General features: G+C 35.3%; 1 protein-coding gene and 1 long non-coding RNA gene across 5 annotated transcripts in view; one reads left to right on the forward strand and one right to left on the reverse strand.

Moving 5' to 3' along the window:
* Positions 1 to 15,829, forward strand: part of LOC141279523 (uncharacterized) — a 182,656-nt gene that overhangs the window by 87,656 nt on the left and 79,171 nt on the right. The window lies entirely within an intron of this gene.
* SEMA3D (semaphorin 3D) overlaps positions 8,341 to 15,829 on the reverse strand; it is a 208,445-nt gene continuing 200,956 nt past the window's right edge. For all 4 annotated transcript variants that reach the window (XM_019929083.3, XM_019929072.3, XM_073809609.1 and 1 more), the window contains one exon: positions 8,341 to 12,712. In XM_019929083.3, the coding sequence (XP_019784642.1) occupies positions 12,287 to 12,712 (426 nt within the window). In that variant the 3' untranslated portion in view covers positions 8,341 to 12,286. The remainder of the gene's footprint in view (positions 12,713 to 15,829) is intronic.

The raw sequence follows: 15,829 nt of genomic DNA on the forward strand, positions 1-15,829 counted from the left end.
CTATAACTCCACTATAGTTCATGTAATTCTCCCTACCTTGCATCTAAAACCCCAGATTCTGATGTTTATATCACTTCCAAATCAATCTCAGAACTTGAGGGCCACCTTATGAGCCTCTTTTAGGCCTTACACTTGGCTTCTCATCCAGGTTTTACTCCCTGTTAATTTTCTACTACTATTTGTCTCACCATTTCCATATTCCTTTTTTATCTTATCCCAATGCCCTTCTTCTGGTCACTAGCCTTCACTTCGCTTCTTTTAATTCTTGTTGTATCCGAATCTCATAACATCTGTTAGATGTGTGCATGTTGTATGTGCATATAAATGGGTGTAATGTGCAATTGAACATATACTTGATGCCTACTACTCGGTACATGTCTTTATGTCTACTTAAGAAGGGCGTGTATTAAGTCAAAGAAGTATGTGGTTGAACGTGTGTGACTGGCTAACCTGTGGACAGATAGCCAGGAAGGATATTGTAGAGTTTTACTTGGCTGGAAAAGACTATGGAAATCATATGGGAGATGATTTCAGGAAGGGGAAGAGATAAGCCTCTGTTAACCTCCTAGCATACTAAGATCCTCTTAGAAAAACATTGACTTTTTTGAGCACTTTTTGCTTTCTATTCCCTGGCCAGATTCATTTACCTCACATATCTTCAGAGCGAAAAAAGTCAGAATGCACACACACACACACACACACACACACACACACACACACACAAATCTGAAGAGCTTAGATTCTGCTTCTGAAGAGATTATTGTTCTGATGAAATATGCCTAATCCCAAAGCTTTAGGGATATCTCCAGTTCGAAAGTGAGGTCCAAGGGGGAAATAAAGATACAGTTTAATAAACCCGTGTTGCTTCACTCTCTCTGTAATATTGGATGATTATGTAATACATATTAATTCACAGTGTGTTCACATAATAAACCCTCCTTAAATTAAAAAAAAATTGACAGGGGACAGTTTGAAATAAAATATTGGTGGAAAATTGCCAGGCCTCCACCCACCAGAAGCTTACAATTTAGAACATTATTAATCACCTCTCCCTTATCTTTTATTTTTTTTCTGTATTTTGTTCCCAGTCACTCAAAGTCTTAGGACAGGGTGTTCTCTCTAGCTCATTGTTTTTATAAATACCCATTTTAGTAATTGCCTGCAACTTTCTTTTGGAATCCACTCCACCCTTCTGTGCGGGATCATTTGGGCGTAACCAGTCCCTGCACCTTGGTTAGCACAGAATATATACAAATGCTGTTCTGCAGAAAAGCACAGCTTGCTCCTACTGATAGTGTTACCTGACATATGTCCCGATTACAAACTTGGCTCCCTGGAGAAAAGCAATCTGTGCCAAAAGGAAACATGGAATGAAGTCCTCTGAGCTTCCAGAGGAGGTTTTCTGTCTAATATGCCTCCTAAAATGGAACCGTAATTCACTTAAGTTCTACAGACACTATCACCCTACTTCTAAGCAGAAGAGCGGTAACTTTTGACCAACAGACCCTCGCAGAGGTAACAAAGAGCCTTATTTGATACACACCCTAGAAACCACAGTTGATCTTAGCTGAAAGGGTAATGTTAAAATACAAAGTAACTAAATGTTTATAAAAAGTCTTGAATTTTGCAAGTACGAATAAATAACTATAATGCTACTAACTGAATTTATGAACATATATTTTAACCTGTGCCTCAACTACTACCCAGTTAATTCAGTGCCGTTTCCTAACTCTGTGATGGCATTTTCCAAATCTATGGGAATATATTAATTCAGAGAATGAGAAGGATGGACATCATCTCAGAAGAAAAAGAACAACTTCAGTTAATAAGAATTCATATGTTGCAACATGGAAAATTAGTATGACTATACAATTTTTGTCACCTAAATTATCCTACGTATAATTTCTTCACTCTAATAATGTAATATAGATGTTCACAGAGCAGAGTTTAAGGGTTGGGCTTGAGTGTCATTGCTTCCTTGCTTTTATCAATTTGCAGATGTAAGGCAACACAGAATCATTCAGACCCAACCCCTTTAGCTTTAAACCCTATCTCTGCCCCTTGCGGGGCCTTGGGCAAGTTATTTCACTTCTCTGTGCCTTAAATTTCCTTATCTGTAAAATCTAGATGAAAATAGTCCTAGTTCAGGCGAGGTTGTGGGAAACAAATAAATCAATATTTCTGAAGACCATAGAACTGGCACCAACTATGCCTATATTAGTATGTATAAAGTAAATATCATCGGAACATGTATTTAATCTCTGGAATATTGAGTTTTTTTGTTAATAAATATAAATTAAAATAGTATTTACTAGATTGTTAAGAGAATTTAATGCAGATTTCATTACATAAATATTAGTTTTTATAATTATTAGCTGTTAATAAATAGAAACAAAATTAACTCTCCATATAGCAGTAATGAGAATATTTATTATAGACACTTTCAATTTAGAAATGGGCCGAGAGACAACACAGTTACTGTTAACACCTTGGAATTTAGGATCAGACAGACTGGATGGAATTTTTTGTTCCGCCACTTAGCAGCTTTGTAATACCTGTAATGACATCAGGTCCCAGTTTTATTCTCTGCCAGTCTCAGCTTCTTTTGAAAACTGTGGATAATAATCCCTACGTCTAAGTGTTATTGTGAGCATTAACTGCGTCCATGTCTGTAAAGTAGCCGGCACCTGCATTCAATTATTGGTGGGTGTTAGCAACTTTCGTGTTTATTGGGTTCCACGGTTTGAAACTCAAATCACATTTTCCCCGAGAAACTATATTTCAGATTGTGGCCAGTATCTTGGAAAAGTCTAGGTAAAAATATTTCACTCGAAGATTAACTAAAATAAAAGCAATATTCCAATGAGAACATAGCCATCTGAAGTACCCACTGAGGAAATCTGGACCATGGCTACCTTCACAGGAGGGAACCCTTTTCTTACAGTCACATTCATGGTGGGATGTTTTTGTCCATGAAGTGGTAGATCTTCCATGGACCAGTAATTAAGTAACTGTCCTCTCCTGTTGGTCTGCCCAAATGCAACACTCTTTCTCTCCCTTGGTAACCTCAGCTACAGAGGTCTGAGTAGATTACAGCCCACAGTTCATCACACATTGTTATCATCGGATCATGCAAATCCTTTTTCTTTGCTTATTTGCTTGTTTATTTTATCCCCATATCTAGGCTAGCCCATTATATTTGCAGGGCTGGGGCAAGAGTATAAATGGAGGCCTCAGGCCCATGACTCTCTCTGCTTCCTGAACTTCAAGGGGCCTCAAGCAGATGCATGTGAATACCCCAGGGTACACATGTGTATTCCAGCGTCCTCCACTACCCCACTTCCTGGGCTTGGGGATGCCACACTGACAAAGACTTTCCTTGACCAAACCTTCGGCTTCTTTAAGGCCTCTTCTCAACTAATTTGATCTTGGACCTCAGTGTCCGTCTTTGTTGGGCCTCCATCACCCAGTTTTAGCAAGAATCTTGTCAAGTCAGTTTAGGCAGAGACTCTCCTTACCACTGATGTTTTTGTCTTAGTATTTTCCATCCACTGACCCCAACTCTGTTTCTTAGCTATAAATCCCCACTTGTTTATGTTGACTTGGAATGGAGCCCCATTCTTTTTTTTTTTTTTAATATTTATGGAGGTTGTCCTTAAGCCATATACTCCAATTAATTCACCGTTACTGATTCCTTATATTTATCAAAATCTTTATTTCCTACCAGTAATACAAGAATTGAGCGCACTTTTATTTCCCTTTGGTCCCCATCATCCCTTGCACCATAATATTGACATTGAGAAGCATGATTCGAACCTTATCCAATTTGCCATCTTTTCATGAGATGCAACAAACCACTTCATGTTAGTCACTCCCTTGGTGAGATAAAGTGGAAAACAAAGGAGAGTTCCTAAATGTGTTTGGTGTGGAGTTCCTACTGAGATTCCCCAGATAAACATCTGCATCTTATAAATTTCGGACAACTCTCCATATACTCAAAAAGAATTATCATTTTTTGTTAATTAAATTTGTTCACTAGAAATGTAAAACACTGCTATATAAATGCATTTATGAGTAGCTTTAATGAATATTAAGGGTCCAAAAGAAAGGATTGTTGTTTGTTATATAATAACAAAGAAAGCAGGTAGTTCTAAGCTTTGCCAATGGTTAGGAATGCTTGTTTTCCAGGAGCAGGACCTTGAAAAGCTGATTTCTGCTCTAGTTACATATAGCATCCTGAGTTTAAATAAAAACGGAAACTCTCATATGTCAATATTTCCCTTTTTAAAATATATGATGCATCTTAAGTAATACATCTTAATAGTTCTAAGTCAGTGAGAGAAATTAACTTTTGCTATTTGATTGATAAAACGTGTAAATGTAACCAATATGCCTAATTCAACTGCATTTTTGAGACAACATAAACAGGGTTGAAAATGGATAAACAGGGTTATAACTTTGGTTTACTCTCATTTAGCACTGGACTTTAAAGGTCTAGTAGAATGTTTTTCCAAGAAGATTCCATTTAAGAGTTATGTGCTCTTTAATGTAAATTGTACAGGGAAATGTTATGGCACAAATAAAATAATTTAAAATATTATTAACCACAGAATATCTATTAGAGAAATCTATATTCTTGACTGTGCTATGAATTTAAATGTTCAAAGTGTTCTTCAAAGACCTTTTCAAAGTCCTTGTGTTTCAACAAACCAACCCTTACAAATGATATGGACCTTCTTTCTACCAGTTTAAACCTTGTAGATTATGGCACTGAGACCACCTGAATCAAAGGAAAAAAAAACCAACACCAGTTTGTAATAGTTTTGTTTAAAACAGATGAACGTTCAAAATGAAAATAGACCTTCATCAATTTACCAATTTGATTTAAAAAGCAGAACATGGGGTAAGAATTTTAGAAAATGCTTCCATTTGGGGGAATTTTTTCTTACTAGTTCCTTAAGTAATGAATCATAACAGTTCTGAGGAAAACTCGTCGTTTTACAGCACAGGTTTAACTGGTTTTTAGTTGCCAGAGACTGCACTAGATATTAAGAATAGAGATTTTGTCTTCCAGAAATTTAGTTTCTGGTGGAAGATAAATTTTTAAGTTGTTTGGTACCTTAGAGACATCTCATTGAGGTACAGAGAAATGAATGATAACCCACATCAGGAGACACACTAATTTAGGCTAAAATGACCACCCGACTTGCTTGTATTCACTGAATCCCCTACTGTGTTACTTCTGTCATTTATACCAGTGACCACACAATAATTCCAGCTTTCATTTCTCCTGAGCATCACACCCGTATATCAAACTGTCTACCAGACACTCCTCAAATCATCCCAAACTCACATCCCAGACTCCCCAGATCATCCCAAAGAAACTATGATCTTCCCACCCTAACCTCCTTTTTTCCCCACTATAATTCCTGTTTTGTTTTGTTTTTTAAACTGTCATCCATCCATTTCCAAAACATAGAAATTAAGGGGTCATTTTTCACTTTATGTTTATTTCTCAAATGCAGATTTGATGAAAATCTCATTATATCATGTCTCTGATTAAAAATACCAAAATGTCTCCCCCTGTCTGCAGGATTAAATCTCTATCTCGTCTGAATCATAAAGTTCCTAACAATCAGACCCTTGACTTCTTGGCCAGCTTTCTATGATTTCCACACCTGAGTAAGATATGGTTATTCTCACACTTAACTTTGCCTGTGGGCACTGAAACCTAAGACTACCTCCAAATGTCTATAAAGACTAACTGTAACAACACAAATTACCACAGGAGATTTTAAGTTTTTATTTGTTTTTCAATAGTAAAAATGACCTGTAGGAAAGGGCTGCAATTATAACACAATTCGATAACTGGAGATAATTACCCGATAGTAATTTGTTTCAATATATTAAAAGCTTAGAGGGATATGGCCCATTAAACAACCCCTTTCCTGACTCTAAATGATAACTTCCTATCTGGTAAATTGGTTTCATTTTCTTCTTATCCAAGTTTATGTACTTTAAATGAATACTCTCTGAATATGCCCCCTTCTACTCATACAATGTGTATTTAAATGTACTAGCCCCTCATTAACAGGACCCAATAAAATTGAGAATTTGCAAACTGCAAAAACATTGGGCTAAATTTTGACCCATCTCTACACATGAGCAAAACATCCACAGTAAACGAAAAATGAGGATTATATTTATATAAAATCTTTCCAATAGAAAATAATGGTTCATGAGATCATTTAAAGACATTTTGCAAGATATAAATATGTCTCGTTCCTCTTCAGCTTACCTAAAGAGCATAAGTTGGCTTATCAATTTGATATGTAAGCCAGAAGGAAGAAGCTGTCTATTTGAAATATCAATCTTGAACACTGTTCAATCCAAGAAAGGCCAACTCAGCTGTTTGGAGCCCTTTGTCATGTTAAGCACATAGTTCCATATCCTAGATGCCTTAGGCATTTCCATAACAATAAGGCGTTGCTTTGAAAAATCGGCATTATTCCAGGGTCCGTGAGGCCAAACAAGGTCCTAGCTGTCACATTTTTAAAATAATCAGGGTGTCCAAGAAAGTCCATAATGTAAGAGTCAGGGGAACTGGAAAGTTGCATCTGTTATGATGGCTGCATATCTAATATTTCTATATGTTATTCTTTTCTCTCTTTCCCTGTCTTTTTCTTTCTCTTTTTAGATTTTACTGCTAACTTGTTCTTTTATTGAGATGTAGAGCGTTCATCTGCTTTTTTATTATGAAATATTTTAAGCACACAGAATTATGTTGAGAGTAATGTATTTAAATTATAATCCAACGCCCACCTTTGTGAAATATTAACACTTAAATATACTAGTTCCTACAAATATATGTAATATAATATTGAGTTTAGATTTAAAAATATGTATATTGAAACAGTCATAGCTCCCTGTGTCCTCATTCTCTCTTATTTCTTAGAGAAAAACATATTCTGAATATGGTGCTTAACTTTTCCAGAAATTTTTCATATGTTTACTGCTTACATATAAATGTATGTATCCATAAGCAGTATCGTTTGCTTCTTTCAACTTGATATACCTAGTATAATTCCTTTTGCTTTCCTGTACTCCCTGATTCTATTCCTTTAACATTGTTTCTGAGGTTTTTCTATGTTGATGAATGTAGCTCTTTTTTTTTTCCCATTTTAAACTTCTGTATCCATTTAGTGACTATACTTCAATTTATCCGTTCTCCTTTTGTAGAATATATAGATTGTTCTCTTTTTTCTATTATAATTAATCTTACAATAAATGTTTTTAAAAATGTCTATTACTGCACATGTGGAGAGGGTTCTCAAGGGTATATACTTAATTGCAAAAAGCTGGTTCTTGGAGTATGTGCATTTTACACTTCATTGGATATTGCCAAATCCCTGTCCAAGATGTGTTTGTACCAGTATATACACGAATGAAAAGTATATGAGCTTCTGAAACAAACAATAAAGTTATTTGCAGCTTCATCTTCCTAGGCAAGAGTTTCCTGGACTAGCAAATCATGTTAAAGAGGATAAGTTGTGTGGTTATAGATGCTTTTGATTCTCAAATGCTAAACTTTTGTTTCTTTTGTCTTGAGAATCACTCGCGTGACATTCTATATTCAAACAAATACAACTGGAATGTTTTCAATTATTAATCTTCTGTTGTATTTTATTTATAGTAACAGCTTGGACATGATCCACCTAAGAGTGCCCTATATACATTTTTTTCTTTTAAAGATGTTATGTATATATACTACTATAAATTCTTATGTTCGAAGCTTGTCAGAGCCCTCAGAAAACGTGACATTTCTCTATACAACATCCCTACAATTTATTTCATTACAAGGTTGGAGGGGATATCATAATACCTCTTTGTAAACACAAAATATCCCTTATGTGTGTACCAAATTAACAAGAAATATAATTTTCTCTAAAAGAAATTCAAGAAAGGTCTTTATAAAGCAAAAACAAAAACCTCAGCCTCTGCCTTTAAAAAAGTATACTCATACAGTACTAAACACATCGATGAGTAGTTTTAAATTTCACTTATAGAATGGTAGTTGGAAATCTTAAAAGTAGTTACTTGGAGTAGTAATATTAATTCAGTCTACCAAAGTCTAAATTTAAATCACAGTAAAGCTTAACTGTAATACTCGTATTAATTGGGGAGAGAAACTTATTCTTTTCTTTCATAAGGGAAATTACTGCATACTTACAGTGCAAACTATATCCACTAAAAATTGTCAGGAAATATTTTCCTTGGTATTTGATTTAGTGCGAGTCAATGTATAAAATCTGGTTACCATGTTTAGGGTTTGAAAACAAAATTGCACACAAACCAACATTCTGTTAATAACCATAGAACACTAATGTTTGTATTTTATTATAATACAACCAAAATATACATTTAACAACTTTCCATTATTTTAGATTACAAGACTACATTTCTTTTAAAATAGCAAAACTACAAATTCAAAATAGATTGCTAACCACTTACAATTATTAAGAATTAAATTACACAATTAAGTGACAGATTTTTGCCCTTCACCCCCAAATCACCCAAATCAAACTTACCATAAATACTTTATAGGACAAAATATTTAAATGAGAGGTATAAGTCATGTGCATGTTCCTGTCTTTGCACTGTCAATGTGTACAATGTTGGAATTTTAGATCTCATTTTTTAATCTCACATGCAAATTAAATTATTTAAATACTGTGGTCATTTACTGTGAGAAAAAAATATTTCTTTCTATAAAAACATTTCAAATATCTCTTTTTACTAAACTATCCATTCCCAATAAGGCTAATGAGTTCCAACATGTTGTCCAAGACAAATTCTAAAGGGAAGCTATTTCCGTTTTGATTTCCACTTTCATTTATGATATATATGAAATATCATATTTAAATTTAAAATATCAGTGTTTAATTAATGCTCTGGTCCAATGTGGTATTTCGTAGACATCTGGATGCTACCAAACCGTCCTTGAAAATTTAATTTTCAATGTAATGTGGAAAAACAGGCACCGACAACTGTAAACTTATTTTTTAGTTGAGTCTACACAATTCAGCAGAAACAAAAATTAATAGCATGTAAAGAACCGAAACATAGACCAAAGGAAAAATTCAAGAGTAAGACCATTTTGCAGGCAGCATGTTGTAAATAAGCATTATTTAGTCAGCGGATAGATGAGGTATGGTGTGAATTATAATTTTTTCACTACTGTTGTGGCTTTTGCAAATTTCTAAATTTCTCTGTGACAGTTTTCCATTTCTTAAATAATTTGGTTGGTTTTCAAAAATGTTTATTCAATAATGTGAATGTAGTGTTTTGAGCTCTTTGGGGAAGAAACAGTTTATATATAAATTAATTATTTAGATTATCCCTTTCTAAACAAACTCTTAAAATTCCCAATAAATTGAATGTAAATGAATGCAGACAGTCAGGATTCCATTTAGCAGCAGAAATAGCTGGCGTGAAATGCAGATGAGAATATGCAAGTCAGAGCCATACGTATTCAAAACAGGGGAAAAAATACAAACCAAGAATAAACATAGACGTTTTAGGACCTCTCCATAAAGAGCTGATTTCTTAGCAAATGTATTTGAAACTATTAACTATAATTTCATTTTTCATTATTTCAAAGAAAATTTGGTAAAAACTTTCAGCGGTGAGGAAGTATATATTGTATCTCATCTCTAGATTTAATATATTCACACTGTTCTTCTAAGTGTTCGAGGCAATTAAAAGATTAAAAAATTAAACATAGTAGCTTAGATGTCTTCTGTCTTTATAAATACACATAAATCCTTGCCCATATGGTTTATTTATTATGACTTTTTATTTTACTAACAATATTTCAAATATATTTTAAGTATCATAAATTAATAGTTTTAGATCCAAAGCAGCCTGTAAATTAAAATGTCCCCCCCAATTTTTTCTGAATAAGATTAGAAGGAATTAATTAAAAAATGGGTTGGACATTCATATTTTGATGAAAACCAAATTTATTTTCACAAGTCAATCCTAACATTTGAGCTTCATGAAATTTTCCCAAAGCCATCCATAATTTGATCACTACTGTCTGATATACAAATATTTGGAAATCTTTTAAAAAACATGCTCCTACTTTGAGCTTTGAGCTTACTATGAGTTCCTGGAACATTTTGAGCCCGCAAATCAAGTTACAAACACTCTTGTTAGCAGTCTGATCTTGCTACAACTATTCTTAGGAATTACTTTTTAATAGAGTGATTTGTTCTGGTTCACTTAAAAAAGAAAAAACAACTATCTTCCTTAAGTTTTCCTTACAGTAAAACATCTACACATATTTATGAGTATCATATCAAAAGGCGACTTAACCTCATAGATCAGTGTGACTACTTTGAGTAGGTAAACAATGCAAACACAATGAATGTAAGATAGAACGTTTTGAGCGTAAAGCCAGTCACAGACGTGATACTGAACTCTGTAATAAGTTGCCCTATAATCACAGGGTTCTCACAGGCTTTTATTTTCAAGACACGTAGAATGCATGAGAAACGAGCTATGTCTGCTATTTAGTTTTCTGAAAAGCTGCCTTCCATGTGAGGAAGTGACTAATTTTTCATTTCACACCAAAAACGGCATGAAAAGGCAAAACAGAAGAAGGCTAAGGGTTTTGTGTTATACGAAGGAAAGGTGAGTCCTTCTTAAACAGGCAGGAAACATTCCATACATATTCAGAGGAAAGGACACATTGGAAACATTTGCAAGTGCTAACAAAATGTGAAAAAATGTTTATGTTAATGTTGTGAGTTTGTTTTCTTTACATGCAGTAGGCTTATTTATTATTAAATTACTAAAACAATGCTACTTGAATTACAGCATATAATCTGAGAAATGCAAAAAGATTGTGTGAAGAAAAGATGTCAAAGAGTTAATTTAACCCTTTCCGTTGTCAAAATTTTTGCATTTGTTCTGTTATTCAACAAATATATAGTATTACCACTCCCCACCACTGTTGTCTACCTAATTCTATCTCTCTATATATGTATATATTGTTTTTTCCTATTCACTCAAATAAAATCTAATAATCCAATATTTGGGAGAGCATAAGGCAGTAAATAGAAATAATTTATAGAGCATGATGCATTTTTAGGAAAAAAAGAGGAAGTACATACTGAAATCCCATTGGTTGTAAATAAATTTGTATTCATTTTTCCCATGATCCTTTAGAAAATTTACTTTTCCTCAGACTTTTGCTAGCAGTTTGTTATAATCTAGAGGTTTTTTTTTTTAACAGATGGATTACAAATTGGCAGCTACTTATATTCCAGTGAGTAAAGCTACAGTACATTTCACGCACTGTATTTGTGATTGTTCTTCCTTTTTATGGGGATGTGAGTTTTCCCCAAAGCCAGAATTTATGGCTGTCTTTCTTTCTTTCTCTTAACAAATCCCAGCTGTGTGCTTTCCCATTAGGATGCAGTATACATCATGATGTTTCCCTTATTTTATTAAAATGCTTTCCCATAGCCTATTAAAATATTTATTAAGCATTCTGTCCCTGTAAAGCTCAGCATATATTCTAAAGACACATAACTGAGCACCAACTTCTCTCTGTGAACCTGTTATCCTGACAAGTCATAAGGAATCCTGGGAGGAACATTTATGCTCTTCAGTAAATCAATGCTCCAGGACACTAAATGTAACCCCTGGAGTCTGAAAGGAGTAATGCACCTCTCCAAATTCCTAAACCATGCACCAAGAGTGAATGGCTCGCTGGGAAAGTTCCTGTTGATAATGTGAGCTGTATCTTATGTCTTCCCTCCAATCCTACCACCAGGTAGCCAGTTCTAGAGTGGAATGATGTATCTGTTCATAAGAACATATAGCACAATTGCATGGTCAACTCCGTGCTTAAAGGCCATGCAAGGGAAATAAAGCACCTTATTACAATGTCAAATTTGACACTTTCTTAGCTCAGTTATTTATGTAACATAATAAATTCAAAAACTCAGAGTGTAAGACATTTACAAATGTAAAGCCCCTCTTTTGAGATAATTCTGATACTTTGCAGGTATAAGTTTAGTTCTTGGAAAATTGGTTCAGATGAATGGTTTGCCCTTGCTAATGCCATATCCACCAGATACAGTCTTATTCAGATTACTGTTCTTGTGCTTTAGCAAAACTCCATGGAAAGCTCTTATGAGTTAACGTAAGGATGAATAAAACAGAAGACAGTATTTTTGCAGGTGAAGACTTCTTTTTCTTTAAATTAAATAGAAAACTATGTAGCCACAGCTCTAGGAAGCTCTTCTAGGTCTCTGTGATGTCTTCGATTTCGTTTCTTCTTCATTTCCTGCATGTGCTTCCACTTTGGGCCGCCCTTGTTTCGCTGTCTCCGCTTCTCCCTGTGCCACATCTGTTCGCAGTACTGGTCGAGGCTGAAGTTTGGGCTGCTAAGGATTTGGATATAGTCTTTGTATCTCAACCGTGACTCAGCCAACAGATCCTTGACCCGCCCCTCCTCGTGCTCTGCCCTCTGGGTATTTTCCATCTGTTCATTCTCAATGACATTCAAAGTCAGCTTCACTATGGTGTGGATAAAAGTGTGCTCCTGTGCTTTGCAGTAATACATCCCAGAGTCCTTCTTCTGCAGACTTCGAATCAGTAGCCCGTATTCTGTTTTGATGATCCTTTCATCGGGTTTCAACTGCAGAATTGGAAAAATGTAGGCAATAAATGAGAAACAGAGAGGGCTATGAGCAAAGGCAAAGAGGCTACATAGTTTTACTTAGATGAACCTAAAAGATACAATCCCTGTCTCTCTGTCATTAAGCATAGTATTGTCAGCCATAGTCGAACAGAGTGACTAAACTCTCTTTCAACTAAAGTAACAGCCCCCAAAGATGTATGGTTGCATCTGATTACATCTAACTGAGCCTTTGGAATATAGTTAGGTTTTCTTCCAGTCTACAGATAGGAGTAAAAAGCTGTGAAAGTTAATGAAGTAAACCTGGAAACTATCAACTGACCATCTTTACAAAGATTTCAGATACTAATTGGTGTACTAAGAGCACCAATTTGTTTCTGAATTTCAGAGCTAGAATGGGACTCTGACAGTCATTGTGCAGAAAAAGAGCTTTAGTGCACACTACTACCTGTAATGTAGAAGAGAGCAGTTATTCCGAAAGGAATTTAATGTTTGCTAGATATTGCCAAATAAATGATCTGAGTAGCTTATGGAAACTGTAAGTGGTGACTTGTTAAAAGTCAAGTGGAAAGGCATGGAGGATACAGCCTTTTGGATGTCAGGGCTGTACTGAATAGGACCCTACAGTCAGAAGTTTAGCAACATTTAAAGCTGAATTTCTCTTTTTACTGTGGATTGAATTTTGATACTTTATGTCTGTGTGATACTTTAGACTGTCATTTGTGGAAATATTTGCCATACCTCGGTATACTATAACATGGTAATGTGATTTCAAGTGTGAGAAAGCTCAATGAACAAAAAGAACCTCCACTGAAATGTGACGCTCTTTGCCCTTTGAAGCAGTAGTACTGAAAGACAATTCAAACATTTAAGCTTGCCTGGCCTCCAATCTGGTGTGAATAGAGAACCTATCTTCAATAAACTACAGGCATGTTTACCGACACAAGAGCCCTGTTTAATGTGGAGTATTGTTGAGCGGCTCAGCATTAAGTAGAATAACAACAAAGAAGTCTGGAAGATTTCCCAGTTTACACATCTGCCCCTGTATTGTAGACTTAGAGTTGATGGAAATCAAGGAGGCATAAAGACGGCTAAATTAAATTTATTCACAGTGGGTGGACTATACTTTGCATCTTTATGTGAAAAATATGTAGGAAAAATCCCTCCAATTCTGGAAATATGAGAAAAGGCAAAGAAACATCTCTGGCTACCAGCCCAGTTAACTAACAAGTATATGGCCAACCACCTTCTATGCCAGAGAAGTGCAGCTGGCGGGGTACCACACAAGGCCAAAGGCAGGTCACAGCTCAGATCCCTGGTTAATGAGGCTGAATGGTCTCCAGCCCTGCCCTTGCGCTACAACGAATCCACACCATCAGGGGTTGGTTTGTTTCCCTTACTTTGCCCATTTGGTGAATTGGTGTGTAGTAGATTTTTTTTTTTCTAATGGATTTATCTAAAGGCCCACATATTTTTAAATGCTACTGTAATACAAACTAATGTTGAAGTGACTTACATTCTCAGAAACTATAGGAATCTGATGCCAAAAATAAAAGGGAATTTGAATTGGTAGAGCTCTAAAGGATCAGTCTTAAACAATCATATCAATCTCAAATGTAACACATACTACATATCTTCCTTTAAATAATTTTATTGTAGGAATTATTGTTTTTTCATTTAAATATATCTTAGAACGTGAAATTGAAACTGTGACTCCACAGCCCACGTTCTGGTCCCTATCTGCTCTGCTTCCTATGACTACTCATTTATCTTCCCCAATTGGTGTCCCATTTATCAAGTTGGTGACACAGCGTACGGTGTATTTGGGGTGTTAAAAGTAAAACTCTCTGAAGGTTGAGTGTGAAGTATTATTAGCAGTATCATAGACTGCTGCCATATTGCTGGAGAGGTGATGTTCTGAAGCCTTTACTTCTGTAGTTCTTTAACTGAAAATGGCCTGTGGTTACCAGCATGATGACCAAAGTGCGTGACTTCCGTTCCGTTTCATCTCTGGATGTTCTTTCCTAGCTGGTATTCTTACTAATGTTTAAACTGCGTTTAATGTGGCTTTTAGAGACTGTCACAGCTCTGAGTCACTAGTTTTTATTGTTCTTTTTAAGCTTCTGACAGGAAGGAATGATGACTTTGTGACTTCACACATACGATGCAACACTTCATCATTATTTTTGCTATTCTCTTTTTGTGTCCCATTTATGTTATTCTACTCTGAAGTCTGGCCCCCTTCTCTCCTTTCCAGTCTACTTCTGTCCCTAACAGGACTCAGGGTTTCATAAACACCTGACATTTCATTACTCCATCGTGGTCCTTCACCTTTCCTTTCTTTGATGGAATGCTTACTTTTTCTTTTGGTTTTTGACCTACAGATAAAAAGTTTGCTTTAATGAATTTCTTTCTGGATTTATTAGATCAGAAAGTCTATTAGATCATTTAAGTGATTTTTTTCTCTTCCTAAAATTTCAAAACTATGCCTTTCATGAAATGGTATCTCTAATAAAACACATTTTGAATTGATGTATTTTCATAGGATTTTTGCAGTCTAGAGATAGAAATCTGTGACCCAGAAATTAAGTGGTTGATTAACATTTGCCTACTTTACATTCCCATTCTCTGTAGTGCTTTCATTCCGTGCTGGAATAGGACGCATTATGCAGACTGCATCTCGACAGTGAAATGTCAGCACAGTCAATTTAGAAAATTCAGCTCCTCTACAAAGAGATAATGTAATCTCTGACCAGTGATTTAAACTCATGGAATGTTCTTCACTCTAGAAGTGATAAGTAAAAACTGCTCAGCCTTACATATCAAAACCATGCTTGAACCGGGGTCAACTATCCATTTGCTTAATGTGAGCAAGGATAATATATTTGGCATTATTCAATGTAGATCTTCAGTGAAGGGCAATTCATTTGAAGTGAAAAGAGAAACATGGTAAGGGACAAAGGACAGTTAGGTACTAAACAGCAGGTAAAGGTCAGTGACTTCCTTCTCTGATAATAGCAGCCTAATGGTAATTCCTTTGCATATAATTCACCTGTCAGGTCTTTCATAGCGAAAGCACTGCACGTGTCTTGGAAGTGACTAGGGATTCAAGAATAT

The sequence above is a fragment of the Tursiops truncatus genome, chromosome 9, assembly GCF_011762595.2.
Source record: "Tursiops truncatus isolate mTurTru1 chromosome 9, mTurTru1.mat.Y, whole genome shotgun sequence".
NCBI lineage: Eukaryota > Metazoa > Chordata > Mammalia > Artiodactyla > Delphinidae > Tursiops > Tursiops truncatus.